Consider the following 20,376-nt stretch of genomic DNA (forward strand, 5'->3'; position numbering starts at 1 on the left):
TGCAGGAAAAGAATGGGACTCTATTTTATTAGGAAATATTGAGCATCCATTCTATAAGAACCAAGGCCCATTGTGAGCACAGGCTCTATGCACTAGAGGAGGTGGTTTCATATTTCCGAGAAACACCTTCTCCATTCTCTTCTTCCTTCCAAACACCTTGACCTGCTATCATCCCCTGGTCTTTATGGGTTTCAAGGCTCAAGGACCCAAGAACAAAGCCCTGGTAGCATCCCACGATCAAGGATGACACCTGTAGGACAACTTCTATTTCAAGCTCAGATCTGTCCAGAGGACAGATTCTGTCCCCAGAATCAAGACTTCCTTAAAAATATGAAAGTATACAAAAGCTACCAGACAGAATTCTAGACTTGCTCATATAAAATAAAAACGAGAACAGGGGAATGACAAGTGCATAGAGAGATGATTTGGGGGCTAGTATCTGTGGGGGTGAGGACACAAGCCAACCCTGAAGGGTGCAGGACTGTTTCACCCTCAGAGAACCCACCAGCAGGTGGCTGGTGGTCCCTGATTTCCCATTCAAAAAACAAAACCCCACAAAAACTAGTGCATTCCCCTGGCATCCAACTTACCATAGGACAGTAAGCAGAGACATAAGCAAAGGTGTGTGTCTCCTCAGTTTCTACCCTCCCTGGTGGGTGCTGTTCAACTCTTATCAGTGGAAAGGCTACGGGGACACTGGTTCCAGGCCATACTCCCTCCAGTCTCTGGGTCCCTGACACTTTCTACAAATAGAGAAGGGCTTTACCTTCCTCTGGATGACTGAGTTGGAAAAATCCATCTACCTTGACCTTTGATTTGAGAATCAAAGCCCAGGACACAAGGCCAGGGAAAGCTGCTTCTGACCTAACAGCCTGGCATGGCAGGAGCTGCTGGTGAAGGCACCTTAGCCTGACCAAGGGGCGGTAGAACTACCAGACCGCACCTGTCATTTTCCAGTATTCCTGAGGCCTCAGCCTGGGCTGTGGGCCATGCTGTCTTCTGTCCCCCAAGAGAAACACTCCCCCTGTGCTACCAAAGGGGAAACTGAGGCCCGGAGGACCAGGAGAGAGGAAGCCAATCGCGTGTCATGCAACAAAACGGAAAGAGACCCAACTCTGTGGCCTTCAGTTCCCCTCCTCTGCTCTGGGGGTGTGACTCCACGCTCTAAGATGGCAGCAAATACTAGAATCGGGGATGAGTGAGGGTGAGATTCTGGCCCATGTCCCTAGAGACCTCTTGGGAAGAATGGCTTTCCTGGAGGGATGTCACCATTTGGGGGCATCATGGCTGGGCCCTGATCGCCCTCTCCATTGGCCCTCAGCCAGCTCAGTAGGCTTTGTCTTTGGCGTGCGTTCTCTGGTGAGTGATGAAGTTAGAGCTGTTGCTAAAGCCCTTGCCACACTCAGGGCACTTGTAGGGCCTCTCCCCCGTGTGGATGCGCTGGTGGATGATGAGGACGGAGTTCCAGCTGAAGCCCTTACCACACTCGGGGCAGCGGTAAGGCTTGTCCCCCAAGTGGGCGCGCTGGTGCATGACCAGGATGGAGCCCCGGCTGAAGCTCTTGCCGCACATTAGGCACTGGTAGGGCTTCTCGCCAGTGTGCGTCCGCTGATGCACCCCGAGCTGCGAGCGCTGGCTGAAGCCCTTGCCACACTCAGTGCACTTGTATGGCTTCTCGCCGGTGTGAACTCGCTGGTGCTTGAGGAGGTTGGAGCTCCAGCTGAAGCTCTCCCCACACGTCAGGCACTCATAGGGCTTCTCGCCAGTGTGCGTGCCCTGGTGCGCGATGAGGCTGGAACTCTGGCTGAAGCTCTTGCCACACTCGCCGCACTTGTAGGGCTTCTCCAGCAGATGTGTGCGGCGGTGTGTGGCCAGGTTGGAGCTGCGGCTGAAGCTCTTGCCGCACTCACCGCACTGGTAGGGCTTCTCGCCAGTGTGTGTCCTCCGGTGTGTGATGAGCGCTGAGCTCTGGCTGAACCTCTGCCCGCACTCAGCGCACTTGTAGGGCTTCTCGCCTGTGTGGATCCGCTGGTGCCGGATCAGGTTGGAGTTATAGCTGAAGCTCTCCCCACACTCCTTGCACTCGTACGGCTTTTCGCCTGTGTGGATGCCCTGGTGTGTGTTAAGGCTGGACCGGTTGCCGAAGCTCTTCCCACACTCGGGGCACGAGTAGGGCTTCTCACCCGTGTGGGTTCGCTGGTGGGCAATAAGATTGGGGCTCCTGCTGAAACTCTTGCCACACTCGGCACACTGGAAGGGCTTTTCTCCTGTGTGGATCCTCTGGTGGGTGATGAGGTTTGCACTCCGGCTAAAGCTTTTCCCACAGTCTCTGCATTTGTAAGGTTTCTCCCCCGTGTGGGTGGTTTGGTGTCTGCTGAAGTTGGAACCATCACTAAAGCTTTTCCCGCATTCATTGCATTTGTAATATTTCTCTCCCGTGTGGGTCCGCTCATGGGTGATCAGGTGGGATTTCCGGCTGAAGGTTTTCCCACACTGGGGACACTCGTAGGGCTTCTCACCCAGATAGGTGCCCTGAAGGCCGATGAGCTGCCCGACTTCCCTGCCCTGTGTGGGCACCTCCCTGTGGTCCCCACTCGGGGCATTCCTCGGTGGCCCCCTGGAGCCACAGTCTCTCTCAGAGTCACTTTCCCAGTCGGATTGCGGAATGCCTTCCCCTTCTGGCATTTCTGAGAACATCTCATGTGGCTCGGCGTCCTCAAATAGATCCTGACTGGAGTTCTCCCCATTGTCACTCTGGATCTCAAAATCTGAAACAGTGAAGAAACACATGATTTATACTCAATTTCCTGTAATGATGAGAGAAGGAAAGGAAACCTGAGTGAAATATTTAAAAAATTAAACTAATGAAAATTAAGAAGCTAAAGGATCCTCAAAACTTTTTAAAAAACAGGTTCATTTCCTTCTTCGTGCTTATCTAGTTGTCAGAACTTATTCCCTCTCAGTGATCACCCAGAATTTCTAAGTCTTAAAGATTTGGATTGTAGGTCTGTACCTGTTTCTCCATTGGGAAGTGAAGTCAGGTGGGAATCTAAAAATCCTACTCAATGGAAAGCAACAGGGTACACAGTGACCCCCAATACTCACCATGGCAGGTGCTCAATTAAATTTGGAGAATGAATGAAAGTGTTTTTCATTGGTACCAGAGAAATTTCCCTAAAGCTCAGTCTCCTTTCAAAAAGAGCAAATTTAATAATTTCACCCATTATGGTATATCCTGTGTTTATAATCTTATTAGATTATAATAAGTAAGACACAAACAAATGATGACAGGGCCCCTGCAACAAGGACTCAAGGTGTCTATACGATGACAAGTGGGCAGTTAGAAGAGCCTTAAAATGTATCTGTAGTAGGATCTTACGGTTGGACCTCCCATCAGTAATATAAAATACCTACCAGCCAGAAACTTGTCAAATTCTGCTGCCCCACACTTTTCAAATATTTTGGTGGAAGAAATCAGGAGGGGGCACCCAAGTGGCTCAGTTAAGTATCTGCCTTTAGCTTGGATTGTGATCTCAGGGTCCTGAGATTGAGTCCCTCATTGGGCTCCCTGTTCAGCGGGGAGTCGGCTTCTCCCTCGCCCTCTGATCCTCCCTTTGCTTGTGCTTTCTTGCACGCTGTCTCTCTCAAATAAATAAATGGAATCTTTAAAAAAAAAAAAAAAAGAAGTAGGAAGAAAGAAAGAAATCAGGAGGGCATATTGCTGACAACATTTGTGTCTCCTTCCTTCACTGAGAGACCCTGAATTTTATTCCAGGATCCAGCCGTGGAGAGCGGTGAGCCTGGACCTCACTGTTCTGAGGCCCATAGAAACTGAGCCACATGTTGATTTCATGGCTCTGGCCAACAGTCACGAACAGTCTGAGAAGTGTCATCAGAAATTAATGGCTGTCAGGAATGTTAACACTGCCAGGGAGTTGTTGGCAACACTGTTTATGCCACACAATGTCCTCTTGATGAACAAGAAGGAAATTTCCCTCTCACCAACATTCCCAACAGCATTGCTGTTCTGAGCCAGATGTGTTTGCCTCACGGCTCCAGTTGTGGTGCCCTCTCTGCCTTGCCTCCTTGGAAGCTTGGAGCCACACGCTCAGAGAGAATACTGGATGTCTGTACAGCCCAGGTTCTTTCATTTTTCCCCTCCCAGTATTTCATTTTCTGCTATAATTTCCTTGTGCTTGCTCCCTCCCTCCCTCCCCCTCCCTTTCTTCTTCCCTCTCTCCCTCCCGCCTCCCTCCTTCTTTGGCTAATCTTTCCTTTATTATTTCAGTTTTAGTGTATGTGTTGCAAGCGAGCACCTTTATGCTCTCTTTCTGTAAGTTGTCTTCACTTCTTTTTTTGGAATTCTGTAGGGTGTACAGAAATAAATCAATGATTTCTTGATCAGGATGACAGCCTGATTATTCCTAGCACCTAACATCAGACCTCCAGAGAAAGCACATCCATCCAGAACAGGGAGACAATTAGTAAAATAATTACACGAGGTCCTAGTGACATTCCCATCACTGAAGCTAATAGTTTATTTAAAGTTGGATGGTCGATTCAGTGATTACTAGTTTCTGTAGGTGAAGGTAAATTTCTGTAGGTGCATAAGATAAACACTGACACACCCTCAGGCAAGCCCTGGGTTCTAGTTATCTATCGGTCCACAGCAGATTGTATTTAACCATACAAGTAGGCCTGTGATTCCACTTCATGCCCAGTAACACACACGCTGCTGGTGATCTGTGGCTCCAGGTGTCCATCCAGGGGACAGATACAGGCACAAGGGGCACAGTGCATGCCCCCACATGGCCAGGACCCAGAGTCCTGCACTTCTACAACCTCCTGCAAGTTTTGCAGGTTTTGCAAGTTTCTAGCACAGAGGTCGGCTCGCACCCCTCTTCTACAGGGTCCTTCAGGCAGAGGCCCTGATTTATTTTCTGCAAGCGAATACTACCAAAAACATTTCTTAAAGTGACCAGTAGGGGCACCTGGGTGGATCAGTCCATTGAGCCTCTGACAGTTGGTTTCAGCTCAGGTCTGATCTCAGAGTTGTAAAATCGAACTCCAGGTCTTGGGCTCTGAGCTCGGCAGGAAGTCTGCTTAAGTTCCTCTCTTTCTTTCTTTCTGTCCCTCCCCCTGCTTACTCTGCACTCTCTCTCAGATAAATAAATCTTTTTTTTTTTTTTTAAGAAAGCAGCCTTTTAAAAATTTTTATTTTTTATTTATAGATTTTATTTATTTATTTGACAGAGACAGAGAGAGAGGGAGCACAAGCAAGGAGCGTGGGAGAGGGAGAAGCAGACTTCCTGCTGAGCACAGAGCCCGATGTGGGCTCAATCCCAGGATCCTGGGATCATGACCTGAGCCAAAGGCAGATGCTCAATGACTGAGCCACCCAGATGCCTCAATAAATCATTTTTTATCATTAAAAAAAAATGACTTAGAAATTGTTCTCTTCAGAACAGGGACATTATCTGATAAGGTTTTCCACTGCCTTGAAATCAGAAGAACTGGTTGGTAAGTTCTGGAATGAACTCAGAAGCAACAGGGAAAACAAACAAAAACTCAAACTGCATAAGCAGTGAGATTAGGAGGAAGATTAATTTGCAGACACCAAAATACATACAAGGGCTTCCAGAAACCGCTGAGATAGGGCAGAGGCCAATGAGGCAGGAAGTGAAGAGAACGAGTGTGGAAAGTGGTGTGGGGGGAGGGGCACGGGGCTAGAACTGAGGGGCAGCTGACCTCAAAAAGTTCAGGTGGAGGGGCGCCTGGGTGGCTCAGTTTGTTGAGCATCTGACTCTTTATCTTAGCTCAGGTCTTGATCTCATAAGTTCAAGCCCCGCCTTGGGCTCTACACTGGGCGTGGAGCTTATTTAATTAAAAAAAAAAGGATATTTAAAAAGCCGCGGCAGAAAATCACTTCCTGAAGGTAAGGGAGTCTCCCTCAAGAGCACCAGGGCATTCAGGAACTGGGGCCAAAAGGGCTGGCTTCTCCGGTTCAGAGAAGCACAGGAGGTGCTTCTACAGCCAGAATCCCCCAGACGACCACCCTCTACAGGAAGCTTTGTTTCTGTAAAGCAGAGAGGAGAGAGCCTTTGACCCTCACACATTAGTCATGGCAATTATGACTGAGAAGGTGACATTTTTCATGCATTAAAATCAAAATAAACAAGGGGCTCCTGTGTGGCTCAGTCAGAGTAGCCTCTGACTCTTGGTGGCAGCTCAGGTCACAAGATCAACCCCCACCTCAGGCTCCCCCCTTAGCTGGGAGTCTCCTTAAGAATTCTCTCTCTCCCTCTGCCCCCCTCCTCCCTGTGTACACTCTCTTTCTCTGGAAAAAAAAAATAGGAACAACAACAACAACAACAACAAAGGGAGAAATAAACATTAAGAGAAACAACTGCTTCCAGGAAGGAAGATGGAAGAGACAGGGAGACAGCAGGAAAAGACGGAGTGGGATATGGCAGGATGAGGAAAAGCAGAGGAAATCCGGAGACCAGAGCGCGGGAGGATCGGTGCGCTGGCGAGCAGAAAGGGAAAAGGAGGGCCGAGAAGAGCACGGAAAGAAAGCAGAATGAGGAGGACAAAGGGATTAACGAGAAGGATGGAAAGAGAAGTTGGACTAAAGCAGAGTCCATCTACACATAACTGGAGTTCTCAAACAGGGGAGCTAGACCAAAGGAGCAGAACAAACATGAACGTAGGAAGCTACAAGGACCCTGGGAAGGTGCATTGTGTTAGGGAGACTACTCCAGAGGTTGGTGATGAGATGGGACACGAGGCAAAAGGCTCGAATCACTTATGTGGGAAAAGAGAACCACCTGGGCTCAGGCTTCTCTATAGTGACTTTCACATCTGCAGACACAAGGCAGACAAGAAAAGAAAGGGGATGCCCAGGATTTTGTGTTCAACAAAAACATCCTTAAAGTATCACGTTGGCAGGTAAACAACTTTGAATATGCACAAATTCTCAGAATATGGTTCCTACGAGCCCTTCGAGAGGGAACTACTAGGAAGTGAGCTTCGGTCCACCACGAGATGAAGGGAACTTGAGCAGACAAGCTGGGGATGAGCACATTAGCTCACCAAATACACCAGATACACCAGTCTGGATACACCAGACTTCAGAACGAAGTCTCAAATGCCTGTGGCCATTACAATGAGAAGAGAATGTGGAGGCTACCCAGCAATATAGAAATGGTACTCTAGCTAAATCTGGGGTTGAGAGAAGGTCGGACAGAGGATATGTTCATTGATTGATATATGTTCATGGATTGCCTCCCTAACCCTAACCTCAAAGTGTACCATTTAAAATTGGCAACTCACGCACCCAAAGTGCATGCAAGTGTCTCCCAGAGCAAAAATCAACCTTAAGGAGCACCTGGCTGGCTCTGGTGGTAGAGCATGAAACTCTTGACCTCAGGGTCATGAGTTTGAGTCCCACATTGGGTATAGAGACCCAAAAAACCAAAACAAACAAACAAAAAACTTTAAAATGTTAAGAAAGGATTACTGACTGAGACCAGGGGGTGGGGAGGAGATGGGCTATCTTTGTCAGATGTTCAAACATACTTCACATCTCAGGAACGAAAACACTGATAGACAGTAAGACCAGAGAAACAACACAAACACTCTAGAAACAGACTCAGTAGTCATGTGAATTCAGAACTGAACACAGGTGGCACATGGATAGACAGATGAGCAGAAGAAACAAGAATTTAATGACGCTGGGGCACCTGGGTGGCTCAGTGGGTTAAACCTCTGCCTTTGGCTCAGGTCATGATCTCAGGGTCCTGGGATCAAGCCCCTCATCGGGCTCTCTGCTCAGCAGGGAGCCTGCTTCCCTCTCTTTCTCTCTGCCTGCCGCTCTGCCTATTTGCGATCTCTCTCTCTGTCAAATAAATAAAATCTTAAAAAAAAAAAAAAGAATTTTTTTTTAAAGAATTTTTTTTTCACTAGAACTTGAACGTCTGACAAGGGCAGCCTCTCAAATCCACAGAAAAAAGGCACAACATTCAATCAATGTTCAATAAATGATGCTGGACCGACTGGTGAGGTCAAATGGAAAAAAATCTGAAGTTGGAGCCCATACTGGGAAAAATCCAAATTGGTCAAAGATTTAAATGTAAACAAAAACAGCATCCCAACTATTAGATCGAAATATGAGACTTCTAATTGTAAAGCCTTTCGATGTGATACTTAATTTTTGTGATTATTTTCTACCACCTCACTGCAGAGAATCCAGACCCAATAACCCCCCTGCCCTGTCAGTAGCTTAAGGACCAGCCGAACCTTCGTTTACTAGACAAAGAAACAAGACTGCATCGGGCTCCACACAGAGTCTGCTTGAGATTCTCTCTCCCTCTATCCCTCCTGCTCATGCTCTCTCAAATAAGTAAATCTTAAGAAATGCATCCTTGAAATAGACTTAAAAGAATATATGATTCTTGGGCTGCCTATGTGGCTCAGTTCGTTGGGCATAGGACTCTTGGCTTTCACTTGCATCATGATCTCAGGGTCTTGGGATCAAGCCCTACTTGGCCTCTGTACTCAGTGTGGACTCTGCTTGAGATTCTGTCTCTCCCTCTCTCCCTCTCCCCCACCCCACTCTTGATGTGGTGTCTCTCTCTCTCTCTCTCAAAATAAATGAGTAAATCTTAAATATATATATATAGGTATGTACACACACATATATACATATGTGTGTGTGTGTGTATGTGTGTGTGTGTGTGTGTGTGTGTGTATATATATATATATATATATATATATATATATATATATATGACTCTCCCCTTGTTCATTGCTGGTGGGAATGCAAAATGGTGCAGCCACTATGGAAAACAGTATGGTGGCTCCTCCAAAAATTAAACACAGAATTATCATATGATCTAATAATTCCACAGCTGGGTCCACATCCAAAAGAACTGAAAGCAGGGACTCAAACAGGTTTTCTTACATCCATGTTCCTGCATTATTCATAATAACCAAATGCTGAAAAACCAAAGGTCTATCAACAAATGAATGAATGGAATATTATTCAGCCTTAAAATGGAATGAAATTCTGACCTATGGTTCAACATGGATGAACCTTGAGGACATTATGCTAAGTGAAAGAATAAGCCAGCCATAAAAGGATAAATATTGTATGATTCCTCCATATGAGGTACCTAGAGCGGTCATATTTATCATAGTGAGAGAAATTAGAATGGTGGGTGCCAGGGGCTACAAGGGAAGGAGGGAGGAATGGGGAGTTCTATACTGGGCACAGAGTTTCAGTTTGAGAAAAGGAAACAGTGCTGAAGATGGACGGTGGTGGTGGTCATACAACAATATGAATATATTTAATGCCTGTGAACTGTACACATAAAAATGATTAAAATTGGGATGCCTGGGTCGCTCAGGCGTTACATGTCTGCCTTCAGCTCAGGTCATGATCCCGGGGTCCTGGGATCAGGCCCCACTTTGGGCTCCCTGCTCCGTGGGGAGCCTGCTTCTCCCTCTCCTACTCCCCTGCCTATGTTCCCTCTCTTGCTGTCTTTCTCTGTCAAATAACGAATAAAATATTTTTTTTTTAAATGGCAAATTTTATGTCATGTAAATTTTATCACGGTCAGAAGAGAATAATACATGGCTCTATCAAATTTAAAATAGATGACATTACCTACTAACTCTGAAATAAGTTTTAGAAGATTAAATAAATGCTCAGAAAGGCAGAGACTTCCCAGAAACACTCTATTAAATTTCCGATGGTTCAGTAGGCAAAAGAATTAATGAGTACTTCCCTGATCAGTCGTAAGGTGGAACATGTGGTTTCATAAAGTTATAATTCACTTTTCTACATTTCTAAATTGCCCATTCATATCTTTTATCTTTCATTCCATTGCACTGACTTTTCTTAGGGACTACAGAAGCTCTTACAGATCAAGGGCTTTTTATTGCTGTTTTTAAAGATTTGTTTATTTATTTACTTACTTGGTTAAAGATTTTATTTATTTGTCAGAGAGAAAGAGAGCGCACATAAGCAGGGGTAGAGGCAGAGGGAGAGGGAGAAGCAGACTCCCCACTGAACAGGGAGCGTGATGCAGGACTCAGTCCCAGGACCCCAAGATCAGGACCTGAGCAGGAGGCAGATGCTTAACAAACTGAGCCACCCAGACGTCCCAAGATTTACTTATTTTAGAGAGAGAACGTGTGTAACCTTGGGGGGTTGGATGGGGGTGGAGGGGAGGAAAGGGACCGGAGGGGAAGGGGAAGCAGACTCCCTGCTGAGCAGGGAGCCTGACACCGGGGCCTCCATCCCAGGACCCTGAGATCATGACCTAGGCCACCCAGGCGCCCCCAGATCAACGGTGTTTGACTGTTATCTGCTGTTTGCAGATTTTGTTGTAAATATTCCCTTCCATTTGGTGTATTGTCTTTTAACTTTGTTCACGGTACCTTTTTTATAGAAAGGACTTTTCTGTTTTCCTGAGTCCAATCCAGCTTTGAAGATCGCTGTCTTGCTTAAGAAGTCCTTCACTGCAAGATTATAAACACATTCTCCTACATGTTAATGTTATTCCAGGTCTTTTAGAGTCGAGCTCTATAATCTACTGGAAATTTGTCACTTGTAAGGCAGAGATCTAGTTCTGTGTAAGTTAAGAAGTAAGGGTCCAGGGGCGCCTGGGTGGCTCAGTGGGTTAAGCCACTGCCTTCGGCTCAGGTCATGATCTCAGGGTTCTGGGATCGAGTCCCGCATCGGGCTCTCTGCTCAGCAGGGAGCCTGCTTCCTCCTCTCTCTCTGCCTGCCTCTCTGCCTACTTGTGATCTCTCTCTGTCAAATAAATAAATAAATAAAGAAGTAAGGGTCCAATGTTCGTATTTTAGAAATGGTGAGACCACTGTCCAAAGGCCATTCACTGAACCTGTTGCTGAATTGCATTAGGCCCTCTTCCTTCCTTCCCTTCTGGGTTAGTAAACAAAAGCCACAGTCAGGCTGAGGCTAAAGCAGTGGTGGTTGGACCTTCCGCCCCCGCCCTCCACCTCCACAGGGAACTCACTCGTACATCCATAGGGCTGCTCTCAGGGCTGTGTGTGCCCCCCTGCCCGGCCAGACCCCTCCTCTTCCTCACTCACTGGAAAGCATATCATGATGAGTGTGAGGAAAACGGATATCAGTGGGGAGATAAACCTGAATTTACTGTGATTGATTTAGAAAAATGAACTAAATAGTCGCAGACTGGCACGTTGGTGTGGGTTAGACTCCAAATTCTGGTGAAGCCCACCTGATTCGGACACACCACAGTGTCTCAATGCCATAGTCAGAGCCATGGGTCTGAAGTACAGGTGTGATTCTCACCCAGCTTCCTCCCGGGCAGGGTTCTCCCCATCAGGGCGCTCTGGTGCCTGAGTGGCTGGGAGCACTGTTCCCCATGCACTTGGGCTGCCTGAGAGATTGGCCTCTGATAACAACGGCAATGGGCTTTGTTATCGGTTTAAATGAATAATTGCCAAACATTCTACAGTTAGAACATTACATCCCTCTCAGAGCTCTGTAAGGTCTACACTGCAAATATTCCAGTGACTTAAAGTTGATTTTTGTTTTGAAACTGAGAATCATAGCTTTAAAAAGACAAACACCTCTCCAAACCCCCCAACACTCTCTGTTCCCTGTCTTGTTATGAAAAATGCATGCACTTGCTCATTGTTAGCAAGAAGGGAGCATTTCTGGGGCAGCAAAGGCAGGCTAGGTAACCTGTTGCCTGTGCTTGCCCAAAGCCAGGTGGGGCTACGGATGCCTGGGGAGGTCAGCTGTGACTCTGGGGCTCAGCTGTTGGATAAGAGGAGGTTTGACGTTAACAATGTCCACTCCCCTCTAGGCTAGAGCAGTGCTTCTCACACTTCAAAGTGCAGGTGAATCACCCAGAGATTTTGCTGAATGCAGATTCTGCTTCCTGTGGGTTGGGGTGAGACTAAGCGTGCTTTCCAAACAAGCGTGCTTTCCATCGCCACCACTGGTCCACGGACCACACTTTGAGTAACAAGGCTCTAAGCGGTGGTTTTGACACTTGGCTGCGGCTTAGGGCCATCTGGGAATTTTCAAAAATTTCCTTGCCTGGGCCACACCCCATGCCAGTGGAACCAGAAAATCAGAATCCCTAGGAGTGGGACCCTGAGTGATTCTGATGTGTGGCCAAATTTGAGAACCAAAGGTCTAGCGCAGCAGCTCGCTAACTGGAGACTAAATCAGGACCACCTGGAGGGCTTGGTAAACCACAGGGTAGGGGGCCCCAAGACCAAAGTTTCTGGTGTAGTAGGTGTGGGGTGGGGCCCAGGAAGTTCATTTCTGACACAAGTGCAGAGGATGCTGATGCTGTGGGCTCAGGGACCACACACTGCGGCGAGGGTCACGGATTTACACAGCAGAGTTCATCCACTTTGAGCCCAAGAATTTCCCCTTTGTTCCCCTCTGACATCAGCAGTTTCTTTCTTGGGTGGTGGAGCTTCTGTGAGATCAAATCTGTATGTCAGGAGAGGAGCATTTCACCTTTCCCCTGATGTTGCCCCCACACTGGTGTGGGGGTGGGGGGTCCGGGGAAGGCCACTGGGGCCTCTGACTCCTCCCATCTGCAGGCTCTAGCACTACCTTTCTGCTCGCCGCTTACAGAAAGGTGCACAAACCCTGGGCAGAGCAATCAGACAACAGTCCAGACGCAAGCTGTCTTAGCTCTACAGTGACCATAGTTTCTGAACCCCAAACTGAGCCATACAATTTGAGAAACGATTTCCGGCCTGAGGCCGCTGACGGATAGAGGAGTCTGAGGTAAGGCCTGGCCACCTACAATTGAACTGAGACACTCTGATGATCCGCAAGGGCAAGTATTTCATATTCAGGATTACCCTGGACAATCTGGGTTGTCATTCACCAAACTGCCAGGAAAATAGAAGAAAAGGAAGTGTTCTGAGTTTAGGTTGGGACTTTCTAACAAGTAGTAGAGATAACCGGTGCTTTTCATAAATGGTCTTTCAGTGGGTCTGTGAACCGCAGACTGAAAACACAGCCTCCAGGCAAAAACTGCAGGGGTCAATCTCACATCAACAGAAAACCCTCTTCCCTGGAGAGACAGGCATCAGGACCAGTGATGCCCTCCTGAGGCCTGCAATCGCTGCCCTTCCCTGGTTCACTTGCTCCATTCTGTATTAATGTGCAGGTGCATGGCCAGCTTCCCCGCACAAAAGGCACATGTCCTCCCTGGGGGTGTGGCTTCTCCATACCCAGGGTTTCCACTCACAACTTGTCCCACGCAAGGAAATGCCCTTGGTCTCCTCCATGATTCCTGCACTTTAGATGGACAACATCCGGTCAGAGAGGCCACCTTCTAGTTTGTACTCAGGCCAGACAGGGAGGGATGTCCTTGAGCCTTTGGAATTTGAGGAATGGGAGTAGCACAAGCCTCCGTCCTCGAAACATGTTTTATGAATAAATATCTTTGCGGCGCCTGGCCGGCTCAGTCGGAAGGGGACGGGACTGACTCTCAATCTTGGGATTATGAGTTCAAACCTCGTATTGTGGGTAGAGATTACAAAAAAAAAAATAAAAAATTTTAAAATATCTCTATTAATAGCATAAACATGATAGTATTCACTGGGTTGGCTGAACAAAGCATTCAGGTGGCACTTCCAAGAATGAAGACGCCAGGGGTGCCTGGGTGGCTCAGTGGGTTAAGCCACTGCCTTCGGCTCGGGTCATGATCTCGGGGTCCTGGGATCGAGTCCCATGTCGGGCTCTCTGCTCAGCAGGGAGCCTGCTTCTCTCTCTCTCTGCCTGCCTCTCTGTCTACTTGTGATCTCTCTGTCAAATAAATAAATAAATAAATCTTAAAAAAAAAAAAAAAAAAAGAATGAAGACACCAGAGACTGAGAACAAGGGCTCTGTTGCCGGACTGAGCTGTCCAGGCTGCCCTCTGGTCTGAGCCTCCCCCCAGGTCTGCAGCCTCATCTCTCCTGCTTTCCAGACTTGGCCATGGCCAGGCTGTGTTCTGCCAAATGTGGCCTTGACCCCATTTTGTTTTAAAACAAAAGCTTAGCATGGCTTTCTCAAGGAAAAGGCCTGGAACAAAGAAGCGATCCTTCTGCCTCCTCCATGGACTGTGCTAGCAAGGAGCCTCTCTATCCCTGCCAGTGGGCAGGAAGGGTTCGTGGGTTTGCGCCAGGTACTGAGCTCCCACAGTGTGGGGGGCTCTGTGCGCGGTGCTGGGAGAGAAGAAAGGAAAGAAAGAAGAAAACGGGTTCCATGCCTTCTTGGATTTTAGAAGTTGCTAGAACAAATGAGACAGCTATTCATATAAATAGAAAACAAGATGGAACATAATCAAAAGCTAAAGGACAAGGAGAATCCAAAAGCTCTGGGGCAGATGGCTTTGGGGAGAGGGGCTTAGAGGTGCTCCCAGGAGGCTGGGGCTGACAACAGGGAAGGGAGACCAGAAGCCAGAAGTAAGGACGGCTTTCTGGAGTGGGTCTCTAAGGGCATACACTCAGGACATCCAGGATTTTATCAGATGGGGATGGGATAGAGCCATGCCCACTCAACACTTCAGAGCACAGATGCACGCTAGAAAGCATAGGCTTTGCTCAAGGCACAGCAAGATCTGATCTGAATGGAGCCAGGGCAACAGCGGGAGGACCATGGGCAGCTGCAGGGCAGTTCGGGGCGGTCACACAAGGCCCCAGTTCCAAGCAGAATAAGGAGCTCATGCTTGATTTGGAGACACCAGGAAACTCAGGAAGATTTCTAAGCCGCTCAGGTAGAAGGGGGCAGGGGCCCTGGAGGGGGAAGAGACTGGACCGCTGGCAGAGCTCTGGGCAGAAACACCATGTGTGGGGACGAACACGTTCTTGGAATACACTCAAAAGGACATATGAGCTTTACCATTTAAACCAGCAGCACAGGTCCCATCTTCATGGCAATTTTAAGAACCTTGAAAGGTGAGTACCCAGAGGTGCCTGTTAATCAAATATTAAATAACCACTGTCCAAACAGGCATTGAAATGTCCAGTGCTGGCTAAGTGCGTCCAAAGGTCCCGAGCTAGAGGAACAGAACAAAGGTTAAGTGGTTTACATGGAACAAATGTTTGAGGGGATGAAGACAGTGCACAGGTTCCTCCGAGTAATCACGGGGAAGATCAGGAGACTCGTTTGTTAGGCGAGTGGAAACCGACAAAGCCAAGCTCAAGCCAGAGGACTAACAAACCCACAGCCAGCCGGGAGGAGAGGGCCTGCTCAGACCTGAAGCTCTGCTTCACGACTTCCCCAACAAAACAACAACCCCAGGGGGTGCCTGGGTGGCTCAGTCAGTTAAGTGTCCAACTCGGGTTTTGGCTCGGGTCATGATCTCACGGGTCCTGGGATCAAGCCCTGAATTGGGCTCTGTGCTCAGCAAGGAGCCTGCTTGAGATTCTCTCTCTCCGCCCCTCCCTGACGCATGTTCGCTTGCTCTCTCTCAAATAAATAAATCTTTGAAAAAAAAATAAAAATAAACAACAACCCGAAAGGTCACTCCTCTGCCCTCAACCCCTTTGGCCTCTCCACAGTATCTGGCTAAAGACTTTGAAGTTCCTTACAAACTTGTCACATTCATCACCAGGCAAGTAATTTAAGTTTTTAGGACAGGATAAGAGATTTCTGTTTTCTTTTGAATAGGAAGAGTAAAGTGAAGGGGCCAAAGAAAACCAGGAACTTTGCTTCAAATAAAACCTACCAAACACATGTGGAAGCAAACAGACCAGATTTTGAATCCCGGCTCCACCACCTCCCATCAAGGGTGTGACCTTGAGTAAGGGCTTGACCTTGCTGAGTTTTCATTTCCTCATCTGTAAAATGACAGCCCCCCCCTCCGCCCCCAGGACTGATAGTGAGCCGGACATGTGAGGAGCCAGGGCAGGGCTGGGCTCACAGGAGGCCATCAACGTCAGTCCCTTCCTCCAAAAGCCAGCTTGACTCCTCTACCTCCCATGTCCCCAGGCTTGGTCACAGCCTCTGCTCCCAAACCTCCTCCTTTCCTGCCTCCTCTTCCCAGTCTTCCGAATCCTCCAGACAGAAGCCTCTGAGTTAGACAGCTTTGTCTTAGTCCTCGCTTGCAATGCCCCATGGGAACTATCACTTTGTACCACAGACGGGATAAAATGCTTAAGAAGGTGCGCCATGTCCTCAGACCCATGGGCTCAAATCCTGGTCCAGCCTCATACTAGCTCAGCGATCTTCAGGGAGTCACTTAACTCCCAAGATGGTGAAATGTCCGTCAGTTTTGCATAGTGGTTGCTAGGAACAAGGCCCGGACCAGAAAGGGACCTGCAAATGTCAGCTAGTGTCACTGCTGGTTCTTCTTACCTGTGTCCAGTGTCCTCCTCTTCTCCTGCTGTCCCCGCCTCTGCCCAACCCCTCTCCCAGCTGCCTGATGTCTAGGCAGCTTCCTGACTGCTCTCCTGCCACTGGCCTCTCCCTACTTGAATCAAACCTACATCCTGTTGCCAAATTCCACTTCCTCCCATGCCCCTTGGGCTCTAGTTCAAGAACCTGCTGAGGCCAACGACATTCAGTTCAAGCCCCCACCCACCCTTCCCCCAAACTCCACATCCCACCACTTCCTAAAAACACACTTTCTACTCCAACCAGCCAGCCTCCCTTCCTGTCACCTGAATCAGTGAGCTTCGTGCGGCCCCTCCCCACCCCCACCTTTCTTCTCAGCTGCCAAACCCTCCCTGCTGCCCTGCACCTCTGCAAACCCCACTCTGGCCTATAACCTCGTGCTCAAGCTCCACGTGCTCTCTGACCTCTCCCGGCCTCTCCCCTCCTATCTCTGCACTTCTGCGGCTCTCATCAGTGCCCAGGCAGCCATCATCCGTGGGTCCTGAAGCAGCCCCAGGGACACGGGCAGATGTGAAGGAAACATCTGGTAGTCAAGGGAGTCCGGTCTACAACTGAAGACCAGAATAGAGACAGAGGAGTTAAGTGGCGTGCCAGGATCCCAGAATATATCAGTAACGCAGGAGACACGGACGGTAACCGTGGCAAAGAGCTCACGTTTTAAACGACTCAAAAGCTTAGGATGATTTTATACCATAGCAAGTTCCTAGTCACTAGCTGGTGTACTCGTCGCTGATCTCGGTTTCATAAGAATAAACACTTAAAAAGTAGGATTATCTGGTTTTTCAAATTGCTGGAACTTCAAATATTTGGATGTTTATTGCACAATCAAGGGAGGGTGCCAGGGGACGGTTTATATGGTCTTCAGTCCCCCTCCCCATAACCTCTATCAGCTTCCCAACCACTCTGAATAAACAAAGAAGTAAACACTGTGCTTATTACGCAAATATAGCTCCAAGAATAGTCCTATAAGGCTCTCCTATACTGAGACTCTGGAACCACCATTGCATACGAGGGCATTAGAAAGGGTGAGCATGTCCGGGTTGCCTGCAGCAGCAGCAGCAGGACAGGCTGTCCCCACCTCCATCCTGGATACCACCCTCTCCTTGTCCACAAACACCACACTCCTCCATGGTGGGGGATGCTCCCGCCCTCCTCCATGGGGCCCAGCATCTTACCGCCCTCCTGAAGGGTCTGGGTCAAGTCTTCCACCAGGGCCACGGCCTCCTCACTGGTTTCGGGACGATGCTCTTGCAGCCAGGCCTGAATTTCCCTTGGTAGCACGGTCAGCATCTGTTCCTTGGTGTGCACTTCCGGCCTCAGCCAGCGCCGACAGAGCTCTCGGAGGCAGCCAAGTGCACCCTGCGGCCCTCCGGCAGCCTCCCCGTGGGGGCTACCCTTGCCAGCACTCTGGGGAAAGGTCTCTGACTCAGGGCCATCTTCCTGCAATACAGCTTCCTGCACCCAAGAGTCGTCCTCCAGGATCATGGTGGTGACCTCCTCCTGTTCGTCTTCCTCTTGAGGCACCTGGACCAAGGGGCTCAGGGAGCTGGTTACTCTCGGCCCCTCTGCAGCCATCATTCACCTTCCCAGGGCGATCGCCCAGGCCTCTAACCTTGAACCTCAATCTTCTAGAGCGAGGCTCACGGAGGAGACACCTCCTGCCTCAAATTTCAACAAGTAGTCTGGCTGGAAAATGAGTAAGAGAACCACAATCAATAAGTAGACTGTCTTACAATGATCTCACTCACAGGAGCCCAGGTCAGGCCACCAAGTGAGTCTTACATCCGCCAATCAACACAAGTTTCCTGTCCCTCTTAAAGGAAAAATGGCTTACTCCTAAAAACCTCTCTGTGGCAAAGGAAGTCAAGAAGAATCACAAGCACAAAAAAATTCACAAATTTTCTTTCCAAAAGAATGAGTATTAGAAATTCAGAGTCCTCCTAAGGACGAAGGACTGAGTTATTCTGCCCTAAATCAGTTCAGAGTGAGTGACCTTGACCTAACATACAACTCAGTCCCTTAACTTCATTGATCATTTAATAGGTAGAGATAATAATACCCATCCTTATCTTCTGGGGACATCTTTAGGATTAGCAATGGATCAGGTGTCAAGATACTTTGAGCCTCACTTCAAGGAAGGCAGTATCTTTTTTTTTAAAAGATTTTATTTATTTATTTGATAGACAGAAATCACAAGTAGGCAGAGAGGCAGGCAGAGACAGAGGGGGAAGCAGGCTCCCTGCTGAGCAGAGAGCCTGATGCGGGGCTCCATCCCAGGAGCCTGGGATCATGACCTGAGCTGAAGGCAGAGGCTTTAACCCACTGAGCCACCCAGGAAGGCAGTATCTTAACTGCATTCTTACCATAGGAGTATGAAGTTTTAAAATATTCATGCTCGTCAATGCAGCCTTGGCCCCCTCGGGAATTTATCTTTAAAAATAACCATCTTTGGGGGCGCCTGGGTGGCTCAGTGGTTTAAAGTCTCTGCCTTCAGCTCAGGTCATGATCCCAGGGTTCTGGGATCAAGCCCTGCATCGGCTCTCTGCACAGCAGGGAGCCTGCTTCCCCCACCCCCCTTCCCTCTCTGCCTGCTTGTGATCTCTGTCAAATAAATAAATAAAATCTTTTAAAAAAAACCCATCTTTGAAGAAAAATTTACTTGCAAGTCAACAATCATAGCCTTGTTTCTAAATGCAAAAAAAATTTTTTTTTAATTGACATTTTAAAAACCAGCAGCAGAGGAATGGTTAATGAATTATGCCACATTCATACAGTAAACTGTACTTAAAACTATGCTGATTTAATCATGGCTACCTTTGGGGGGGTACTGACTGAGAAGGGGCTCAGAGAAGCGTTTGGGGTGCTGGAAATGTTCTGTATCTTGATTTAATGAGGGTTGCACAAAGCATACGTTTGAAATTTAAGATCTGTGCATTCTGCTGCATGTAGTTTTAAGTATTTTTTTAATTCTGCTGATAAATATTATTAACCATTAATAATCTGAGATAATCTTCATAAACATGAAAAATAGCGATAAAAACAAACCTAGCTAAACACAAACACCACAGTATGATCCCAAATCCGTTTAAAAATGAACACAGCAGTGAAATTACTATTTAAAATAAAGACTATAAAAGCAATGAAAACTCATGTTTTAAAAATCACTACCACATCACAAAAACTCAGATACCCCCCCCCTTTTTTTTAAATGGGGCGGGGGAGGGCAGAGAAGGAGGGAAAAACAGAAGAAAGCAAATCTAATGGGAACCCCGAAGCTCTCAATGTATATTTACCGAAGGGCTGTGAGAGGCACAGGTATAACAGAAGTCCGGATTGGGAGCCCGGGAAAACTGCTCTGGGTCAGCTCATTCGCTGTCTGCCCCTGGGCAAGACACGCCCCCTCGGAAGCTCAGTTTCCCCATCTGTAAGCGACCAGCTGGGCGGGACGCCGTCCAGCGTGGCTTCCAGTCCCAACCCCGCGCCCCTGGCTGGATGTGCAGGAAGCTCACCAGCCCAGAGCAAGGTCCGGGTGCGTTCGCCGAGCCGACCCGGCGCGTCAACCCGGGGGCCCCGGCCCGCGGGCGCAGACAGAGCCCCCGACACCCCTCCCCCAGCAGGGCTGCCCGCACTAGCTCCAGGCCCGTTATTCCCTCGCCGCGGGCTACCCCCCGGCCCGCGCCGCTCCAGGCCCGTCTCTCCGGGCTCACCTCTCGGGAGACCGGGTCGGGCTTCCGCAGCCACTCCGCGCGCCAAAGCGCCCCCGGGCACGGCCCGGCCCCTCCGGACTCTCCGCGGCTCAAGCCCGAGGGGCACCGAGAACAATGGACGGGAGAGGCCCGCCCCCCGCCGCGCTCATTGGCCGCCGAGAACGCCCCCTGGAAACCCTGCTCTCCTACTGGCGAACCCGGCCCCCAGCCCGACGGCGGGGTGGGGAGGCCGGGCCAAGGGCATTGTGGGAGTTGTAG

The 20,376-nt window shown here is 48.7% G+C and overlaps 1 protein-coding gene across 2 annotated transcripts; it reads right to left on the reverse strand.

The window, feature by feature from the left end:
• Nucleotides 1-20,247, reverse strand: ZSCAN2 (zinc finger and SCAN domain containing 2). Of its 2 annotated transcripts, none has more exons than XM_013062040.2 (3): nucleotides 20,119-20,247; nucleotides 17,587-18,093; nucleotides 1-2,768 (listed from the first exon to the last, which is right to left on the reverse strand). In XM_013062040.2, exons 2-3 carry the CDS (start codon nucleotides 17,987-17,989, stop codon nucleotides 1,327-1,329), a joined length of 1,845 nt encoding a protein of 614 aa, XP_012917494.2. In that variant the 5' UTR covers nucleotides 17,990-18,093; nucleotides 20,119-20,247; the 3' UTR covers nucleotides 1-1,326. The 2 variants fall into 2 exon arrangements, with proteins under 2 accessions (XP_012917494.2, XP_004763752.2); XM_004763695.3 differs by having other exon boundaries at nucleotides 17,587-18,097.
• Between the last annotated feature and the right edge of the window lie 129 nt (nucleotides 20,248-20,376).

This window comes from Mustela putorius, unplaced genomic scaffold (assembly GCF_011764305.1).
Source record: "Mustela putorius furo isolate JIRA1106 unplaced genomic scaffold, ASM1176430v1.1 tig00003875_pilon_pilon_pilon, whole genome shotgun sequence".
In the NCBI taxonomy this organism is placed as follows: Eukaryota; Metazoa; Chordata; class Mammalia; order Carnivora; family Mustelidae; genus Mustela; species Mustela putorius.